Source organism: Callospermophilus lateralis, chromosome 12, assembly GCF_048772815.1.
Source record: "Callospermophilus lateralis isolate mCalLat2 chromosome 12, mCalLat2.hap1, whole genome shotgun sequence".
Taxonomy (NCBI): Eukaryota; Metazoa; Chordata; class Mammalia; order Rodentia; family Sciuridae; genus Callospermophilus; species Callospermophilus lateralis.
In genome coordinates, this window is record NC_135316.1 from 27,049,028 (window position 1) to 27,069,656 (window position 20,629).

At 42.9% G+C, this 20,629-nt stretch overlaps 1 protein-coding gene and 1 pseudogene across 5 annotated transcripts in view; one reads left to right on the top strand and one right to left on the bottom strand.

The window, feature by feature from the left end:
• Nucleotides 1–965: 965 nt before the first annotated feature.
• Lats2 (large tumor suppressor kinase 2) overlaps nt 966–20,629 on the bottom strand; it is a 72,695-nt gene continuing 53,031 nt past the window's right edge. For 3 of the 5 annotated variants that reach the window (XM_076871903.1, XM_076871904.1, XM_076871905.1), the window contains exons 3-8: nt 14,599–14,731; nt 11,449–12,878; nt 9,956–10,538; nt 8,327–8,509; nt 6,278–6,384; nt 966–3,380 (exon numbers count right to left, since the gene is read on the bottom strand). In XM_076871903.1, the coding sequence (XP_076728018.1) occupies nt 2,886–3,380; nt 6,278–6,384; nt 8,327–8,509; nt 9,956–10,538; nt 11,449–12,878; nt 14,599–14,731 (2,931 nt within the window). In that variant the 3' untranslated portion in view covers nt 966–2,885. The other 2 variants (XM_076871906.1, XM_076871907.1) reach the window with 2 other exon arrangements.
• LOC143411781 (non-histone chromosomal protein HMG-14-like) lies at nt 18,177–18,599 on the top strand (annotated as a pseudogene).

Sequence of the window (20,629 nt, forward strand, 5' to 3'; positions counted from 1 at the left end):
CAAGTGAAAAAAAGTTGCAAAAAAAAAAAAAGTATAACAGTTTCATATTTCTATAGGCAGCAATAAAGAACACATACACTTTTCTTATACTGTGTACTATATAAGATTTCATTTCTCTCAGAATGCACAACAAACTACTATCATTTGTTGTCTGTGGGAAGATGAATGACAGCAAAATTTTTCTGTACATTCATTTAGATATTTTTTGATACTGGGGATTGAATGCAGGGGTGCTTTACCATTGAGCTACTCCCAGTCCCTTTTATTTATTTATTTTTTTGAGGCAGGGTCTCAATAAGTTGTTTAGGGTCTTGCTAAGTTGCTGTGGCTGGCTTCAAACTTGCAATCCTCCTTATTCAGCCTCCTGAGTTGCTGGGATTACAAGTGTGGGCATATATCTTGATTTTTTTAAACCATGACTATACCATTTGAAAGGTTAGCACAAACAAATCAGTCTTTTCCAAATTTTTTCATACTATAGATAATTTTAAATGAAAAGTTAGGTGCTACACTCATCCTTAGTTTAATTGTATCATGATGCAGAGGAATTAGCTCCTATTCATGATTTATTTTATCATCTACAAATATATATATATTTGATATCCCACTTATGCCACTCAAAACCTTAAAAAGAGGTACATTTTACCCCCATTTTATAGAACAGAAGGTGGTCACAGATCCATGCCCTGGTTTGGTCTTTGTGTCTGACTGAAAATCCATTTTTTCCCATATTCTAGGCCCTTTCTGAGACAGAGCCTTGTCTGGGAGACACCTTTCCATATTCTCTCATGACAGTAGTTTTTAAACTCTGTCAGTAGTTTTTAAACCTGGCTGTATGGGAATCACAAGTGTGTGTGTGTGTGTGTGTGTGTGTGTGTGTGTGTGTGTGTTTTGTGGGGAGTTATAAAACGCTGATACAGACAAGATCTTACAAATTCCAATAAAACTTGACACCAACTAAGGCATTTGGACTCAAAATTTTAATAATAAATTGTGCCAGTAGAAGCTTTTCAAAGGCAAATGATATATCAATAAATAATAGTTAAATTGAGTTCCTGAGAAAGAACCTACCACATGAAAGTATGTCAGAGCGCTGTAAATAACAACATGGCATTACTATAAAATAGAGAAAATACTGTAAGTCATGATACAAGCACAGCAGACTTCAGAATATGCCATTCATACAAATGTAAACCAGTACACAGGAATCGTTTTTTTTTTTTTTAGACATTGATAAACTTATATAAGTGTTGTTGCCTAGATATATACTAAATAATGGATACATTACACTAAGAACTTCAAGGAAAAATATGTGGAATAATATAATGAAAAATATGATGCATCAGTTCTTTTAAAAAGCAAAAAAGTATTGAACTTTTTACTCAAATATAAATCACTTTAAATAGGAACCATACTAATTTGAAATAAGAAATATTTTGTGTGTTTATCTATATAGTTATATATACACCTATATATCTAAGAAAATATGTATGGCTTAATTGTTTTTTTATTCCAATGTTACTTTGAAGAATTTTTGCTTTTTACAAAAGAATACATTTAGAAAAATGTTTAAATGATTTAAACAATACATTTGTTTAAATAAATTGTTTAAACCAAGCTTTGATACTTCAAAGCACACTAAAAAAATGTGGAAAGAACCATAAGATTGTTCAATTTCATCTCAGTTGTCTAAAAACAGGAGGAATAATGTTCATTTAAGCTTTCAGTGTGGGCTCTTGGTGAAAAAGTTAAGTTGTAGGGTAGCTACTGGATTCCACATGCCAGCTATACCAAGAATGAAAAGAGCAAGAAATAGACACAGATCTATAATTAACTTAAAATGTTTTGGTATAGCTGAATTAATCCCTTTTAATGTATATAAGTTTAGTACATGACAAATGTTTATGTTTACTCCCCCCAAAGAATCCAATCATACCCAAGACAACACATAAACAAAAATCACTTCTCAGTTACACATCTGCATTTCTTTAACAAAACAATAAGGGATACAATCATAAGGAAGAATTCACCCACACAATACATTATCAGCACATTGTCTAAAATACCTCATTTAAAAACACTCAGTAAAAACATATTCACAGGACCTGCTGTGAATGGCAAGATACGGTAATTTTATAATAGAAAAAACCTGCTCATGCAGTACTTTCCACACGCCAGACACCTGAAATCACACCCATATCACTTTGCTCACACTTCCTATTATACTATAATATGCAAAAAGCAAAAAAAAAAATATAATAAAAGCAGCTTTTAACATTATATCACAATTTCGAAATGTGGGAAAAAATACAAAACAAAAACCATTATGTAGATAAAAATGGTCTCCGTGACATCTGAGCAGAGCTTTATCTTTTTTTTTTCCAAACATTATTGCACAGAGATTTCTTATCACATGTTCTTCAGTTTTTATATCTTTTCCTAAATGTGAATAAGTGCTATGGATAAAATACAAATGTAGAAAATAACAGCAGCATGATTTGTCGAAGTTAATCCCTATAATTTAGTAAGAAAAATTGGATATCAACAAAATAAGTGCTCTTTCTAAACTGTACTAAACTGTTAAAAATCTTATTTTAATGCAGTGAAGGCCCTCAAAGTCAATCCCAAGACCTGCTGAACCTTCCTGACACCCATCAAACAGAATTTAGAAATGAAGATCTGCTAGACTTCAGTCTCTTTTTTTTTTTTTTTTTCTTCAGTTTCTTGTTGGTTTGGGGTTTTCTTGATGAAGACCAGAATTTCAAGTGATGTAATCAATAGACTTATTGCAAACAAAGTCACCCTGCACTTCCTATCTGCCTGTTCAGGAACCTGCTGCGGCTCCTGGGCTCTGAAGACACGAGCTGTGGGCACCTGGTCACAGCCTACACATATACCGGCTGGCAGCTTTCGCTCTGGTCCACCAGATCAGAAGTTTCTAAATCTGCATTCTCAGACTTCGAAGCTTCTGCTCCTGAAGGCTTTGGGCATCTAAAGGGGTAGCCATTGTCATCAAAGAACCTCCGGAAGGTGAATTCGTAAAACGCATGCTCAGGGTGCTTGTTATTGGGGGAGGTGAGAGTGTCCCAGGTCTTGGTGCTGCCTTCACTATTCTCATTCCAAGGGCTTTCTTCATCTACAGGATCAAAATTTGAGGTGTCCATGGGGTGACTGATGGTGGGAACGTAGGGGGCTGGCTGCTTCCGGATGTCATTGGAGAAGTCGATTGAGCTGAAGAAAGGGTGGGCCTTCAGGTCATCTGCCCCATCCCGCCCCAGGCGGCAGTCAGCAGAGCAGCAGAGTTTGGTGATGAGGTCCCTTGCCTCGGGGCTCAGCTTGACCTGGGATGGAATGTGCAGTGTGTTCTCCCAATTAATCACCTGAAGAGACAATAGCACCAAAGTTTTAGTTTCTCCTTCTGACTCAAGGCCCAGCTAGGGCAGTTCCCCGACAGTACTCCATGATGTGGCTGTTAAACCATTCCAGTTTCATAATGCGAGGCAGTTAAAACAGACAACAGAGGATGCAGTGTTCATCTGGGCAGCTGGAAGGCAGTGTGGTTTGGGAGGTGGCTCACAGGCTAAGGCTTGGGATGAAGAGAATATAGACAGATACTTATTTTCTTTTATCAGAAATACTGTGTAGCCAAAGAATTTTGTGCTTTCCATAAAGATGAAGCGACTGATGTATGAGTTGCTTCTATAGCTACAAATGGATTTCTGCTGGGCTATCACAGAAATCACTAAAACTCACTATCACTGAGAGATGGTTGGTTGGTTGATTGATTTTTCTGGTGCTGGAGATAGAACTCAGGGCCTTGAGCATTTTAGGCAAGTACACTGAGCTACATCCCCAACCCTAGGAAATGGTTGATGAATATTTTGTATGGGTGAGGAGGGGAGAAAGGATCCGTGGCCTTAGCCTCATGTTCATAATGCTCAACCACGGTACACAGCCATCAGGAAATTGGTCAAAGAGGTGTGTCTATTGTGAACAGAGACTATAAGGGATTTCTGTATTGTGTTTTACTCTAGGTGAGACAAGGCCAATATAACTGGCTACCACCTGGGACAGGTGGGTGAGGCATAGAAGGAGGTGGGCATTTGTTTGAGAGGGCTGTTTTAAATCTTAGGAGTCTTTTTTTTAGTAAAACTATGAAACTTAGAAGAAAACTAAGTTTTGGTAGTGATTCTTGGAAACGATACCAAAACACAGGCAACAAAAGAAAAACTAACCTGGATTTCATGGAAACCAACAACTTTTATTATGCATCACAGGACATTGTTGACAGAATGAAAAACTAATCTATAGAACAGAAGAATATATTTGCAAAGTATGTATTTGAAAAGCAGTTAATGCCTAGAATATATAAAGAACTATAATATAACAACAAATCATCTAATTACAAAAAGGTGACAGAGGTCTTAAAAAAGCTATATGTCTGAAAATATACAAATGGCCAATAACTACATGAAAATCTGCTAAATATCACCAATCATTAGGGAAATAAAGTACACTGAGCATTTTAAAACAACAATGAAATACCACCTCACATCCACTAGGATGGCTACTATGTAGGGAAATGTTGGGTATAGGGAGGGTGAGAAGCACTGGCAAGGATGTGAATAAACGGAAACCAATATACCCTGGTGGGAAAGTAAAGTAGCACTTTAAGGGGGAAGGAAATTAATCTTGAGGATGTTAAGCTAAATGAAATAAGGTAGTCACAAAAAGACAAATAATATATGATTCCACATATGTGAGGTACCTAAATTTGGCATTCTTCACAAATTGGCAGTTCCCTAAAAGTTAAACGTAGAATGACCATATGAGCCAGAAATTCCACTTGTGGGTATATATCCAAAATAATTAAAAGCGGGGACTAAAAAAGATATGTGTACCTATGTCCCTTCACAAAAGCCAAGAGGGGAAAACAACCTAGATGTCCATCAATTGAAGAATGGATAAATGAAGTATGGTACATACACACAAGGATTATAAATTCAGCTTTAAAGAGGAAGGAAATCCTGACACATGCTACATCATGGATAGAACCTTAAGGATGTTATGCTAAGTGAAATAAGGTAGTCACAAAAAGACAATGAATGTACAATGCCACATATATGAAGTACCTATATTTAGCAAATTCAGAGCAGAAAGGACAGAGGTTAGAAGAGGCTGAGGGGGCCAAAGGGGGAAAAGGTAGTTGTTATTTCATGGGTGAAGTTTCTGTCTGGGGGAATGTTGAAAATATTTGGAAATAGAGAGTGGAGATGGACACACAATATTGTGAATATACTTAATGACACTAAATTGTATACTTCAAAATGGTTAAAAAGGTAAATTTTATGTTACATATATTTCACCACAATACAAAAAGAATCTGGGTTATTATGCAGTCAAATTAGTGAGTTTCAGCATTCAATAAATATGAAGAAAAGGCCAAACTGCAAGTGTATTATTCTTAGAGTGAAACTAAGCCTTAATTTAAGGTTTTCCTAGACTACACTTGGGCTCTATCATGTACTGGAGGGCATATGAAAACTTCCTAAATTGTGCATCAGTGGCTAAATCCACTGAAGATTTCAGATGCTCAATTCAACCCCTAACTAATAATTTTTGTCAGAAACAAATGGTTGTCATTTCTAAAATTATTTAGTATTAAATGATTAGTTGGCAGATTTAATGATTTCAAATGAGTATTAAGAATACACACAACTAGCCTAACCTCCTAGCTGATAATTTGCAAATAGCAGTGTTAACAATCAAATAAACACACTGATTTCTTTAGCTTTAAGTTACAAAGTTTCTGCTTGTTCTTTGCAAAGTAGGCACAAATGGTGGTGAGACGTGATTTGCCTTGGGCTCTTACTGCTTCTCACTGTGTAGTTCTGGCCTGGGAATAACAAGATGCCATACCAACAATGGATTAAAAATTTCAGATACACAAAAATATGGGACTCAGGTCCAATTTTGTGGCTTTACTTTACCCTGCTTCAAATAAAAAATGAAAAGGACTGGGGAGGTAGCTCTGTGGTAGAGTGCTTGCCTAGAATGTACAAGGCCTTGGGTTCAATCCCCAGTACTGGAAAAAAGAAAAAGAAAAAAGATAATAATTTTAAAAGACAATATTACTTTAAAATACCCTCAATATATAGAACTGCAATTTCCATCCTACTCAGAATAGTAAGAGGTCAAACACCAACCAAGGATCCATGGATGAATCAGAAAAGTCTGGTGCTCTGTGAAAAGCAGGTGTAAGTTCCTTTCTGCTTACCTTTAGCTGGGTTTCTGTGGGAGTAGGAGCCAAAAATGGCGGCTGTCCCACCAGCATCTCAAAGAGAATCACACCAACACTCCACCAGTCACAGAGCTGAGTGTACCCTGAAAGACAAAGGTCACTCACTCAATTCCTGCACAGGCAGATTCTTCTCAAGGTAAGTTCTATAAGATCCTGAACATACAGATTTACTGTGAAGAGAGAAAACAAGCTAATGTAGTATTGTAATAGAAGAAGAAGAGACACACCTACATAAATGCCTGTCCTTGCACAGGAGGACTGAGAATGGTGGGCTGGAAGGGGCTGGGATCAGGGTGCTAGAGTCATCATGGGGGGAGGCCACAGTCACTTATTTTCAATTATTAGCCTGTAATAAATACAGAATACTTTTATAGTAAGAAAAGACTTTTTTTTTACTTAAAAAGATTATTGGTATTATTAGCAATAATACAAGATGTTAATCAGAATTTTAAATTCTTGCCAGGTGCAGTGGCACACACCTATAATCCTGGCTACTCAGAAAGCTGAGGCAGGAAGATCCAAAGTTCCAGGTCAGCCTCAACACCTTTATGAGACCCTATCCAAAATAAAAAGGGCTGGAGATGTAGCCCAGTGGCAAAGCACCCTGAGTTCAATCCCCAGGTTTTTTTTTTTTTTTTTTTAAAGGAATTTTAAGCTCTTAAAGATCACATAAAATAAACACTCACAAAACAAAAGTGTCATGACTGGGATTATGGGCAGGTAAGAATACAGGGAGGGTTTCCTGGGGAGGCTTCCAAGTCAGTTTTGGAACAAGGTGAAGAATGTAAAGATGAGGAGGATGAGAGTAGGCAATTTTGGCAAAGGGGACAATTGGACAGTATTTACTATAATCCAAGACATAGTCCTTGTATGAGACCCTGATGCAGCCAGGCATTTCTCCCAGAGTCCCCATCTGGCGTAATCAGGGACAGCCTCAAGGATTCTGTGAAGTGAGTTTATTTATCTTTGATTTTCTCCCACTTTTATTTCAGAGCCCCAGGTTCCAATCAAGCCAGGATAGGCTTCATGTCACCTAATCCTTCCTAAGTGGGAAACACATGTGAGGTCAGCAGGACCCCTGTGCACTCCCACCGTCTCATCTCGTCCTGCCCCAGGTGGCACTGGAGGCTACAGAATAACCCTGACCACTGGCTCCTCTGGAATGGTTCACATGGCAGGAGACCTGAGGCCTTTTCTGGGCACCAGGATTAATATTCACATGCTTTTGAGGAGTTAACTGCCACATTCGTAATGGTGAGAGGTACAATAATCTGCCTTGGATTACCACAGCCAACAGAGAAACTTCGACTTGAACTGATCTTGCTGGCTGCAAACACTTCAAACAAAATGTGCGTGAAGGAAAAGGCAGCCTAAGTCTAGATTTATTATACGGAATCAGATCAACAGCATAATGTCACTACAGGTTATGCAGGATCACTGAAGGACCCTCCTGGTCTGAACCAGATGTTGTATTTGAAAGAATGAAACCTCCATCGAGGAGACAAATTTTATGAGTACTGGTGATTTTATGCCCACTATTGTCTGCAAATCTTATGTCCTATGATGTTTTGGGCTGGCAGGGAGATTAGGTGGAACCAATATTGTGTGTTGAATATGGTATGACTTGGCTGAGAACTTGGGAAAGGGAGAGTTAAAAGAGAGCCTACAAATGATGGTTTAGGCAGACTGAGTAGTGTCCTGTGGCCCCAGAGTTGTTTGCATCATTTGACTCCATAGAAACCAATTCTAAAGCCATTCCCTGGGTCCTAGGTAGAAAGCCTACACCCTACACATCCCAGCTGGAGGAAAAAGCAAGCAGACATTGGCCTAATGGTGTGTGAAGCAAAGGTATTTTCCGAACAGAGATGAGAAGCAGGAGCCTTGTTTGTTAGGGATAGTTTAGTCTTGGAAAGCTAGAGCTGGAGAGACTTCTTAGAGGTCACCTGGCTCCATATAGCTGCAGGTAAGGATGGCCTTCAGCCAGAAGCTGGCTGTGGGGTGGGAGGAAGTAGCCCAATGGCATACCTTTGCGCAAGAGCACCTCTGGTGCGATGTAATTTGGGGTTCCAACCAGGGAGTGTGCCAGGCACCTCTGGTGCTGCTTCCGTGCTCTCTGCTCCAGGGTCTTCAGTCTGTCCCCACATCGACAGTTAGACACATCATCCCAGAGGTCACTGGGCTCCATGCTATCCTGTCTGATGTGGTTCCCTTTGCCCAGGAATCATGGGTAGTAAGAGAAAAGAACAAAAAATAAAATGAATGTTCACTACTGAACAATGAAACGAAATCCATAGCTTAGCAGAAAACTAATTCCTATCAGCTGCTGACATGTTAGGACAAAGGATCCTCTCCAACTGCTCCACAGGGACAACTGTTGTTCCAGGGCCCCGAGACACAAGTTGTAAGGTGACATCAGTGCCAAGGCAGAAATGATGGCTGGAGCACTAACAGCTACATTGTGCTGAGCTGGCAATGAGACAATGTGAATAAGACAGGCTGAAAGAACTTTGGGACATCAATTTCAGGTTAATATCAAAAGGCTAACACCTGCTGGGCCCAGTGGCACACACCTATAATCCCAGCCACTGAGAAGGCCAAGGTGGAGGATCGCCAGTTCAAAGCTAGCCTCAGTAAAAGTAAAGTGTTAAGCAAGTCAGTGAGACCCTGTCTCTAAATAAAATACAAAATAGAGCTGGGGATGCGGCTCAGTGTTTGAGTGCCCTTGAGTTCAATCCCCAGTATTGCCGCCCCCCACGCCAAAAGCTAACACCTGTCTAGCAAGACATTTTATGATAAGCATGGAAAATTAAAGAGAATTTAAAAAGTATGAACAAAAGTAACAAATTCCAGAAAAAATGAATGAGTCAGGTTCATTTTGAGTTTTTTAAGTCTGAGTTATGGGATAAAAACAGCTATTTCAAGCATCCCAGCCATTAGAAAGAGAGTGACCAACTGTTTTTGACTTTTCCAAGTAGCAAAATCCCTAGAAATGGAGTTGAACTATATATTAGATCCAGGTTAGCTATGAAAGAGCTAGCCTTGGGAGGCTGTGAGACTTTTATTTTGAGATGGGATATTGTTATATTACCTAGACAGGCGGCCAACTCTTGGGTTCAAGCAATCCTCTTGGCCCAGCCTCCTGAGTAGCTGGGACTACAGACACGTACCACTGTATCCAGCTCTGAAACTTTTACTTTTTAAGGCTTGTTTAAATAGGGCAGAGGGATGGTTCTTCACAAAAGCCCCATGACAACGTGTCTACAATGTAGTAAAACTTAAATCCACTAACAACAAATTTTGTCCCATCAGCCCAGATATGGAACACCTATATAAACTTAAATATAGTATATAATGTATAAAATATATAGAAACTTAATTGATATAATATTAATATAATAACAATATATGCTCTAGAATATGATTTCCAATTTACTTTAATGTACTTGTGTCAATTTTTTTGAAGTATTTATAGTTGAAATGTGGGACTTAATGGGTTAAGAAAAAGTCTCACACATATCAGATCTTTCCTTTAGGGAGGGAAGGCTATCACACCGAGTTATACAATAATGGATAATTTCAAAATGTTTAGGAGCCACTGGGATGGGAAGATACATCAAGATGCAGAAACTGGACAGAGCATGCCTAAGATAATACCTTTCTGGTAGTATTTGGAATTGTGAGTCCACCTGAATCCAGTGCAGAGGCCAAAATCTGTCAGTTTGATGTGACCATCCAGATCTATCAAAATGTTGTCAGGTTTAATGTCTCGGTGGATGAAGCCCATCTTGTGGACACTCTCGATGGCCAAAGTCAACTCTGCAATGTAGAACCGGGCCAGGTGCTCAGGGAAGACCTCCATACGGATCAGCAGGCTCATCATGTCCCCTCCAGGGATGTAGTCCATCACAAAGTACAGGCTGTCTTTGTCTTGGAAGGAGTAGTAGAGTTTGACCACCCACTCATTGTCTGCCTCAGCCAGGATGTCCCTCTCGGCCTTGACATGGGCCACCTGATTCCGGTTCAGGACGTCTTTCTTCCTCAGGGTCTTCATGGCATACAGGGCATGAGTGTCCACCTTACAAGCAAGGCATACTTCTCCAAAGGCACCGATCCCCAGGGTTTTGATTTTCACAAACATGGACTTGTCCATCTTGGCCCTCTTTAGTCTGTTATAATTTGACTCCTTCTGGTAAAGGATCTTCCTCATCTGTTCCTGCTCAGCCTCACAGAGTCCAGCCTGCACACAAGGAAAATGAGAAGAAGTCACCTTAGAGGGATTCTATAGTAGCAAGTGATGGGAGCAGGGGAGGCCCTAGAATTGAGTGGGCTCTACAGAAAGGAAAAAACAGAAGAATGGGTCTAATCGACTACAAGCAAAATAATCATCAGTTTGTTCCCTATGGTTCAAATGTAGATACGAACCTGGAATCCAGAGTAGGACAGAACAGAGTTCTTTCTTTAGGTGACTTTAGGCTCTAAAAACTAAGGAAAACCTCTATTAATGAAAGTTGGTGGGAAAAGGGACCACAACATTCCAGGAACTCCAAGAACAATCTAATACTTAGCTCAAAAGAGATGGGAAAACAAAAACAACTCAAATACATTTGATTTTTAGAATTTGGCGTGATTTAAATTTAGTGTTACACTTTAATTTGAATAACTTTATTAAAAATCATCTTTTCTAGCACTTGAGTGTCAGTTAAAGTATGTTTAAAATATTCTTTATTAGTTAAAAAAAGGATGGCTAACTGGATTATTACTAGATATATTTTTTATTTATGAATCCTAATTTTAATTTTTAGAACTTCAGACTTTATTTCTGCTCTTCTAAAATGTTACATTAATAAGTAAGCCTTGATGAAATTTGTGTAAAGACACACCATAAAAATCAATTTGCTAATTTGCCTTTTAGCAACATTATGGACAGCTATCACAGTCTCCTGAAATCAGAGGGAAGAGGAAATAGAGAAAGGGAAGTATTGACATTTGTGAGTATTCTAAACTGCTGGTCCCATAACCAGATTATGACCTGTGATACAGGGTTTATGATAAAGGTATATAAATTAGGAATAGTACTTCTCTGTTGTGATTCCTGATCCAGTAGAGAGGAGCCAGGGGCAAACAGTGAGAATAAAATGAGAAATTACTTTGGCCATTTCTTGTTCAAGCTGCAACCTCCGGTTGACCTTCTGCTGGTAGGTTTTTATGACATTTTCCACGTGTTGTTCCATGAAGAACTTAAAGGCATAGGGGGAGTAGCTCTTAATGCGGGATTCCCTCTTCTCTTCATCTCTGCTATTTTTGCGGACTGGCACTGGAGAAGTCTGGATCTGCTTTTTATCCTTGCCACCTTTGTCCCCCTTGGCACTTTTGTGGCTCTTGTCGCTCCTCTCCGCAGGCTCTGCAGTTGGGCCCCCACGGAGGCTCTGCTCCACACCGGCACACAGGCTGTCCAGGTCGTACTGCTCGGACTTGCTGTGCAGCAGCAGGTGTTTGGGGTAGGGTGGAGGTGGGCATCTGCGGTCTGGGCCACTGTACTCTACATCCAGTGGGTAGACAGCAGCGGCTCCCAGGCCCAGGGCGTGCTCATCCTTCGAGTCCAGGCCTTCAGCGGCTGGGGCAGGCGCGGGCACCCAGGCAGGGTGGGAGGGCCCCACGGCTGTCTGTGGTTCAGGTCTCAGTACCCGCACGCTCTTCACTGGGTGCAAGATGTGTGCGGCCGTCACGGCTGTGACAGTGTTTGGGGCAGGCAGGGAAGGCTCGGCCTGGCCTGGTGCACCAGCCCGCGGCTGCTGACTGTTGAAGGAGTTGGTCCTGCTGGGTCCTGAGCCATCAGGCCGGAAAGCCACGTGCTGGCGTGGAGCCTCCAGGCCTGGCTTCTGTAACGAGTCGCGGCGGGCCAGGGTGGTTGCTGGCCACTGTTGCACAGGGGGGCCGCCCAGCTCATACAGATCCACATTGAGGCTGTTTCTTGAGGGGACCAGCAAGCTTTGTGGTGGGCTGTCGCCAGTGAACACCTGGCCCCGGGAACCCATCACATGCAGCTGGTGGGCTCCGGGGCCAGCCTGCTTGTGGTGCGCATGCGGGCCATACAGTCCGGCAGTGGGCGCGGGGAAGGCGATGCCCGCGCCTGGAGGGGCCCCCTGGCCCTTGGCAGTCAGGCCGGCATAGCCCCCCGACTCGGGCGGCGTCTTGCTCTGGAAGGAGGGGCTGCGCTGCACACTGTAGCCCAGAGGCTCCCCGGGTACTAGGAGGTGCGTGCGGCCGTAGTGTGCACCTGGAAGTGGCAGGGACGGACCGGTGGGGCAGGTGGCCGGGAAATGTGCTCCCGCTGCCTCCATGCTGGCACCATAGGCCTTGGGGGGGTGCTGGTGGCCAGGCAGGCTGTGGGGACCAACTCCTGGGAAGAGGAAATCCATATACTGCCGTGGCACCTCTTCCAGTGCCGCGGGGCCATCTGTGCCAAAGCCTGGGCCCTCATAGGCTGCACCGCCCAGCTGGTGGTAGGATGGGAACGCTTCGCCTGTGCCTTCGAAGCTGGGCCTCCTTGTTACCGGGGTGGACACAATGCCCTTTCCTGCAGTGGAAAGAACGGGAAGGTAGCATGAGGAGTGTGGTCAGCCAGTTCTGGCACTTTCAGATTGATCCTCACACTGGCAATGTCCTAGGGGCTGAGTGGCTGCACAGGGTCTTCAACTGAGGACTCCCCTTAATATGGCATGAGGGTGGGGGGAACTTCAGGAGTTCAGAGGAGGGTTACTGGCCATAGGAAGGACAGTTTCCCAGTCCTGCTGGGGAGTATCCCTCACACCTCTGAGGATACAGCACCCAGGATCACCATCCTGCCATGCTAGGGAACCAACTGAACAGCCAGCTCTGTTTTCTCCATGATATGCCCAGGTTGTTTGGGACAGCAAGTTTACTGTCACATGATTCCCAGTCTCCTTTTCTCTAACAGTAGAATCATAGCCATTGTCCAGATGTCTACTTTATTTTCGTCTATTTTTCAAATTAAAGATTTTGGGGGATTTTTTTTTATTAAAACCAAACAAAACAACATAAATGCAACAACAATAAAAACCACACAGAATTCTCCTACAAATACCCAGATGGATTTCTGCTGCTGCTTCCTTATTCCTGATTTTCCATTTTGAAAATCTTTCCTATTTCCTTGGAAGGAAGGACAAAGGCTCCTTTCAGTTCCGTACAATGACTGCTTGATTTGGCAGAGGGTGCTATAGTCCAAAAGCTGTGTCCCCTTCACCCACCCTGGACTACCTGGCAGGGTGAAGGCCTCAGTAGCCTTGGCACTGAGTAGAAGTCAGAGCCCAGTGATGATGGCGCTGTGTTGCCAGGGCTAAAAAGATGCATCAGTGAGCACACCATACCAAAGGCAATTAGAAAGGAAATCATAATGGGGTGTGTGTGTGTGGGTGTGTGTATGTGTTTCCCTTTGGTATCATGCTCTAAGGTTGCAGAACTCAAGAATCATGACATAGATGGCCAGATGGAGGCGAAGGAAATTCCTTCTTTCAGGAAGAAAACAGAAATTCATGTTTTCCTTAACAACAACAGAGACAGAACTTACAAAACCTGTAAGATTTTCTCATTCATTCCATAAAGTGAGCTTCATACCAGGTCTTCCACAGATAGGGAAAATTCCTTTTGGAAATTATCATGAATCCTTTATTATACCCCAGGGACTTCAAGTACCAAAAATAGGGTTCATCTATTTCATCCTCAGAGAGGAATATCCCTTGATGATCACTCAAACAGAGCAGATGCCTTCAGCTGTTCCCAGGGGACACTAGGGGGAAACCCAGCGTACTATTCACAGCTCTGTCCCGGAGAGGTGCCTTCCACTGGACAGCTGCTTTCAAAGGGCTATGATGTGAGAAAAGGTTTTTTTTTTTTTTTTTTAAAGGATAAACCTCCCTTTTCAAAGACTTCTCCAGGCCCAATAGTAAGTAAAAACAAAACATTTTTACTCACTTTAATTTTTCAATCTTTCATAAAACAAAACAAGCAAACTCTCCAGATTGGGAGCACCACAGGTTATTTCAGATTGGGGTGGGGTGAGAACCCAGGAAAGTCCCATGATCTACTACTTGTGGTAGGTCCCTCCAGGTCCTTACTGTTGGGGCAGAGCAGGCTCAGCTTACCTGTTAGATGCATAAGACAATGTGCTAAAAGACTATCTATTGACAAAGGGCAAGGCTGGACATTTTCCTGCAAACTGTTCTGTGTTCTCAAATCACAAATCTTCTTCATACACCATGCTGCTGGATTGAGCTCACCTGGGGAGGTCTGCTTAATGACGCGTACGATCTGCTCATTCCTGGGGTCCAGGTAACCCATTTTACTGATGTACTCCAGGGCGGCTTCAATACTCCTGCTGCCGGTCTGCTTGAGCGCTCTGCCTGCCATCTCCTGGGAGGGAAGCATGAAGATGTAAGAGTGTGTCACTATCATTATAAAACAAAGTCACAGGTGACTTCTCTCCTTACTCTGGGCCTGACTGTGCCATGATACTTTGCCTCTCTGTGACTACTAAAGTCTGCAAGGTGATACAGATGACTCAGAATGTGCATGTCCTACAGATGCCAAAAGTCAAGCTCAAATCACACCACAGACGATGTAACCTATTATCAAGAACAAATGTGGATTTGAAAGAAACTTAAGTTCTTCTCTTTAGTGCTCTACCACCAAGCTATAACCCCCGCCCCCTATGAAATGTTGCTCTTAAAAAATGTTTTTTATTAAAGCATTATAATTATACATATTAATGGGATTCATTTTGACATTTTCATAAATATATATAACTTGCTCCATTTCAACCCCTAGTACTTTTCCTTTCCTTCCCTTCCTCCCTCCTACTGAATCCCTTCCTCTCCTCTACTAGTCTTCCTTCTATTTATTTATTTATTGTTTTTTAATTGGTGCATTATAGTTATATATAAAGTGGAATTCACTGCAATATATTCATACATGCGCATAGCATGATTTGGTCCATCTCATGCCTCCTCTTTTCCATCTTCCCCTCCCATTCCCTTCCTTTACTCCACTGTTCTCCCTTATATTTCCATGAGAATAAATGCCTACTGTTTACAATGACCATTGTTGACTATAGCAGTAAAGATTTACCCTAGAAAGAAAAAAGAAGTAGGAGCCCTGGAGCCTAGTAGGCACAGGACAGGTTTCTTAAAGTTGCTTGTGGGATAAACAGAAGACAGAAACTGGTGGTCACTGCAGGAGAGGTACAGGTGACTGAAAGAGGGTCAGAGGAGAGGGCTCCTTTCTACCCAAGAGAGGGGGTCGGACAGCTGCCTTTTCAAAGACTGATGGTCTTTGGGCAGGTGGAAAGTTCAGGTAGAGAATAGGTATTCTTAGCAGAGGGACTGGTCAGAGCAGAGGAGGCAGGAGGAGTGGGCTGAATGGCAGCAGCACTCAGAGACATGAGACAGGGGACACAGAGCCACAGACCAAGGCCAGACTACCCTGGGTTTTGCCCCGTTTGCAAAATCATGGGAGATTTCAAACAGAGACGTGCAGTATGATCTGAGGACAGCTGCAGGGTGCCCAGAGCTCGAGGCAATCTGAGGCAGGGAGGTGAAAGGGGCAGGAGGGGACTAAGAAACATGGCAGGCTTCTATAGATGGAAATGCTGAGCAATGTGAGGGCAAGGGGGAGATGGACAGGAGGAGGAGACTGAAAAGACCCTGTCATTCAGGAGGGAATAAAGAGGACACAGGACAATGATCTCAGTGGAGGCTGCACAGGGCCACTTGGTGGCAGCCAGTCACCATGGGAATACGGAACCACTTTGTGGAGAGACAGCACTGTCCCCACTGCCCCTGGACAGGCCTGTGGTACTTCTGACTTTTATCCCCCTCAGCTGTCTGACTGCTCCATTAGGACCAGGAGAAACTGCCAGGATCTTAAATATCACATTACTCATGGTTATATCCGCCTACCTCCCACAGTACCCAGAACAAATTAAGTGTTTAATATCCAGTGATCATCTAACATACAAACCAAGTTTTCTCTTCCTGGTAGTATCCTAGCTGAGTGATAGGACAAAAACATTGAATGGACTTGGCTATAGAGTCAGTAATGTGGGTGTGGGGTCCTGCAAGGTGGCAGAGCAAGAGAGGGGACCAGGGAAGAGTGAGAGATGGGAGGCCTGAGGAGGTGCCACCAACATACAGGTGGCATCAGAGGGAAGAAACAGAAGTGACAGCTTAAGAGGCAGATTGGGAAGTGGTAATAAGAAGAGAGCTGTTCTGTCAGGCAGCACTTGGAGGAGCCACGGGGAGAGGGCACCAGAGTTCTGGCCTGAAGTACTCCTTCTTCACCCAGAGACAGGGGATGACACTTCACCTTCCCTACTTCACAGCTGTGCTATTTGATGAGATCATGTCTGCGAGACTCTCAAGGGCTTAGAAGAAAGCATGCTTAAGACCACATCTTAGCAGGATAGCCCTGGAGCGTTTGGTGCCCATTGAGAAACATGCCAGTCAGAGTCAACACTAACCGCAAACCTTTCAATCAGCACTGACCGTTCAGCTTCCTGTGAAACATGACCACTGACCTGTCTCCTTCAGAGGGAACTGCCAGCCCATGCTCATTACTTAAGCACCTGATAACAGTCAAGGAGGTGACAACTTCATGAAAGGCCACGTCACTTACATACAATTCAAAACTCTCCCACTACTTTAAGATCTGTGCTTCAAATCTAGGAACTTAACCAAGATAAAACAGAAGGAGACCACAAGTGAAGACTTGTGCTCATAGGGGTGTTTCAAGTTGTAAAACAACCACGTTCATGAGCCAGCTTGTTTATAAATAAAACCTTCAATAGTCTAAGTCAGTCGAGGCTTGCTTTTGTTATCTGTGCATAACCCTTCATGGAGCAAATATGTAGTTTCTTTTTAAAAAAAAAACATTTAAAATGTAGATAGACACAACACAATGCCTTTATTTTTATGTGGTGCTGAGGATCGAACACGGGTCCCGCCCGTGCTAGGCGAGCGCTCTACCGCTGAGCCGCAATCCCAGCCCCAAATATGTAGTTTCTATATATTACCTCTCAGAAGATGCTACTACACATCTATAAAGCTATTGTGTTCTGTTTTTTGTGGTGACAGTGATTGAATTCTGGACCTTGCATATGCTAGTGGAGCAATCTACTATGAGCTACACTCCCTCCCTCTATAACATCTACGCCTTAAGAGCTGAAGGAAATCCAGAATACATTTCAAATCCATCAGGAACACAGTCTTAGGTTGACAGAGAGTATGGGCAGAGGCACGGCAGGGAGTGGCAGGGCTCTCCTGAGGAGGCGGCATAACAGAGATGTGAGCCTGAAGTCCAGCTGAGGAGCCTGGCCTTTTGACTACCTTTCTCAACAATGTTTGGAGATCATCGTTGAGAGTCCTGATCTAGAATTGTACGAAGCCATTCGGAAAATAGTAGAATAGTGCTGAGCCTAGATAGACACCAGACACCTGATTTCATGTCTCCCCTCTGCTGTCTAGCAGCTGTTCAGTCTTTAGCAAACTGTTTACTTACTTTGAGCTTCTATTCCTCATCTGTGAAATGAGGTTAACCGAGTTGCTGTAGGGATTAAAGGGGATAAAGGCACATTTAAACACTATCTCAGGGTTAGCTGCAGTAGTTCACAGAAGGATCTTAGGTTCCTCTGGCAAAAAATGAAGAGCTGGCCCAGAGACACTCTAATTCCAGCAACCTGGCAAGCTGAGGCAGGAAGATGGCAAGTTCAAGTCCAGCCTTAGCAATTTAGTGAGACCCTGACTCAACATAAAAAATAAGAGCTGGGGTGACTGTAAGAGGGTAAGTTCCCCACACTGCTAGGATGCCCAAGAGGAAGGTCACCTGGGCCAAAGGAGATGTGAAGGAGGAGGTGAGCTCTGCTTCTCTCTGGGAGGTAGGGTGGTGGGTGGATGGTCTATGAACTCCTCTGCCTCAATGACAAGTGCATTTTTCTCTCAAAGCCCAAGAAGAGACAGGTGAGTTGTCAGCTAAACCTGTTCCTGCAAAAGTGGAAATGAAGCCCCAAAAGGTAGCAGGAAAGGATAAATGTTCAGATGAAAAAGTGCAAACCAAAGCGAAAAGGGGAGAAAACGGAAAATAGACTGAAGCAGCTAATAGAGAAACTTAAGATTTACCTGCAGAAAACAGAGAAACTGAAAATCAGGAAAGCCCAGCCTCCAGTGAAGCAGAAAGAAGCAGAAAAACAAAACAAAACAAAACACCATGTCTTATCAGTGGTCTCTGACTCCCTTTCTTGTATAATCCAGAGGATATTTTTAAACACAATTGTTTTAGTAGTCTAGAAACAATTTTAGAAAGGAGAAAATCTCACCTCATCCCATTTTTTTAAGAGCAAATGATCTTCTTTTTCTTCTTCTTATTATTTTAGAAGTGAAATCATTTGTTGGTTGTTTATTTATTTATTTATTTATTTTGGCACAGCCAAAAAAAAAAAAAAAAAACAAAAAAACAAAAAAACACAAGAGTGGGCTATTCGATTATGGGAAGCTTCAATAGTCTTGGCTGTCAGCTTGACAATCTATAGGTAGAGGCTGGGGTAGTTTTATATTCTATAATGCAAAGCATATTAAATGGCAATTTGGAGTCACAGATCGGCATTTAATGTCTTGAATATTTAAATTACTTCCATTCACATGTTTGTTTGTTTTTTCCTAAAGAAAACTACCTGATTGTTTCCTAAAGAAAACTACTCCTTGATTATTGGCCTATAAGAATTATGTATACTCAGTAACATATTTGGTCTAAAAGAGAGACTGGGGAGGTTAAGGAGGGTAAGATAAACTGAGATTTCAAACTTTATTGGTTTTCTGATGCCACCAACAGTTTTCATAAACTCCACCTTATGTATGTGAATTTTGTCTTCTGGGAAGGGAGTGGTTCCTGGAGAACCCAGGGCTTCACACATGGTAGGCAAGTGCCCACCCCTGAGCTATATCCCCAGCCCAGTGAATGGCCCAGGCATGGGGTACATGGCCTGCCAGAATCAAGGGCTGGTGTCTTCGTTTAGGGGACTCTACCCAACTCCAGAGCTTTCCATGAGATGGTCCAAGCCTCTGTAGCAGCGTGTCACAATTCAATGTCCTCTCTGCCCAGCCCACATGGTGGGGTGCTCCCTCGGAAGCCCTGCCCTGCCAGCCTTGCCGCCCACATGACAGGACGCTCACAACCAGTGGGGAAGATCCTGTCACGAAGAACACACGGGCCACCTCTGTTCTCCTGACATCACCCTTTCTCCTCTGTGCGCTTCCCTAGCACACACAAGTCCTGCAGGGATGGCTGGGGTACCCAGGTCTGCTTCTACAATCTCACTCCGCTCAAAGAAGGCAAGAGCTGGGACCACAGTTTCTATGCAAAGAAACATTTTTTACCGGCATCACTACGTGACTGAGAGTAATTTAAATTCAGTGACAAATTATTATGTATGAAGGAAGGAATTTCCTATGGAGATCCTCCCTCACCCCCTCCTGGTGAAGAAGCATTTTTCAAACATTAGCAAAGTCATATCCCAATGTTTTAACATTCCAACTATGAGGTTTGGCTAAAAAACTGGAAATGAGCACTCTGGACTTGCTGGGTCTCCCAGGGGCTCTCGTTGTCTGTGTCTGCCTGTCTTGCCTCTCTCAAGTAGCTTGTGATTTCAGCTGGGAGGTGTGGACTAAAGGAGTTCAGCCCCCAGGCCTGCTGTTATGAGACCCAAAGGACTCAATTTCTTGATGAGAACTGAGGAGGAAAAGAAAGAAGAAGCCCAGTGTTTCTAAAAGGTACTGCTCCCCAGCTGGGGCAGGGTGAAGCAAAGTGAGGTTTGTTTGGCAAAGGCCTCCTGCTCAGGCCCCAAGCTGCCCTTCCAGAGCTGGCCGCTGTGCTTCATTCCCTGAGCAAAGTGCTTCCAGGAACCCTTTTGGAAACACTGTGTTCCACTTCGTTTCCAAGCATCCTGCTGCCAGTTGTCAGGCCTTAATCAGAAACACAGCCTCAGGCAGAGTGTGTGAATCACGGGGCGCCCACCCTTCTTTGCATTCTATGTACTTCCTGAAGAGAACTGAGAGAGTTCAACATGGGCTCTCACAAGCTCTGTGTGTGTGTGTGTGTGTGTGTGTGTGTGTTCAAGCTGTGCCTGAAAAAACAAAGTGAAGGAAAAATGGAAGTAATCTTTGAATTTTCAATGAATGTACATGAAAGGAAAATGTACACCAGTGCAACAAACAGAAGTTTCAGCCTCTGACAGTGGCCTCTTAGTGCCTGCTGGGGAAGCCA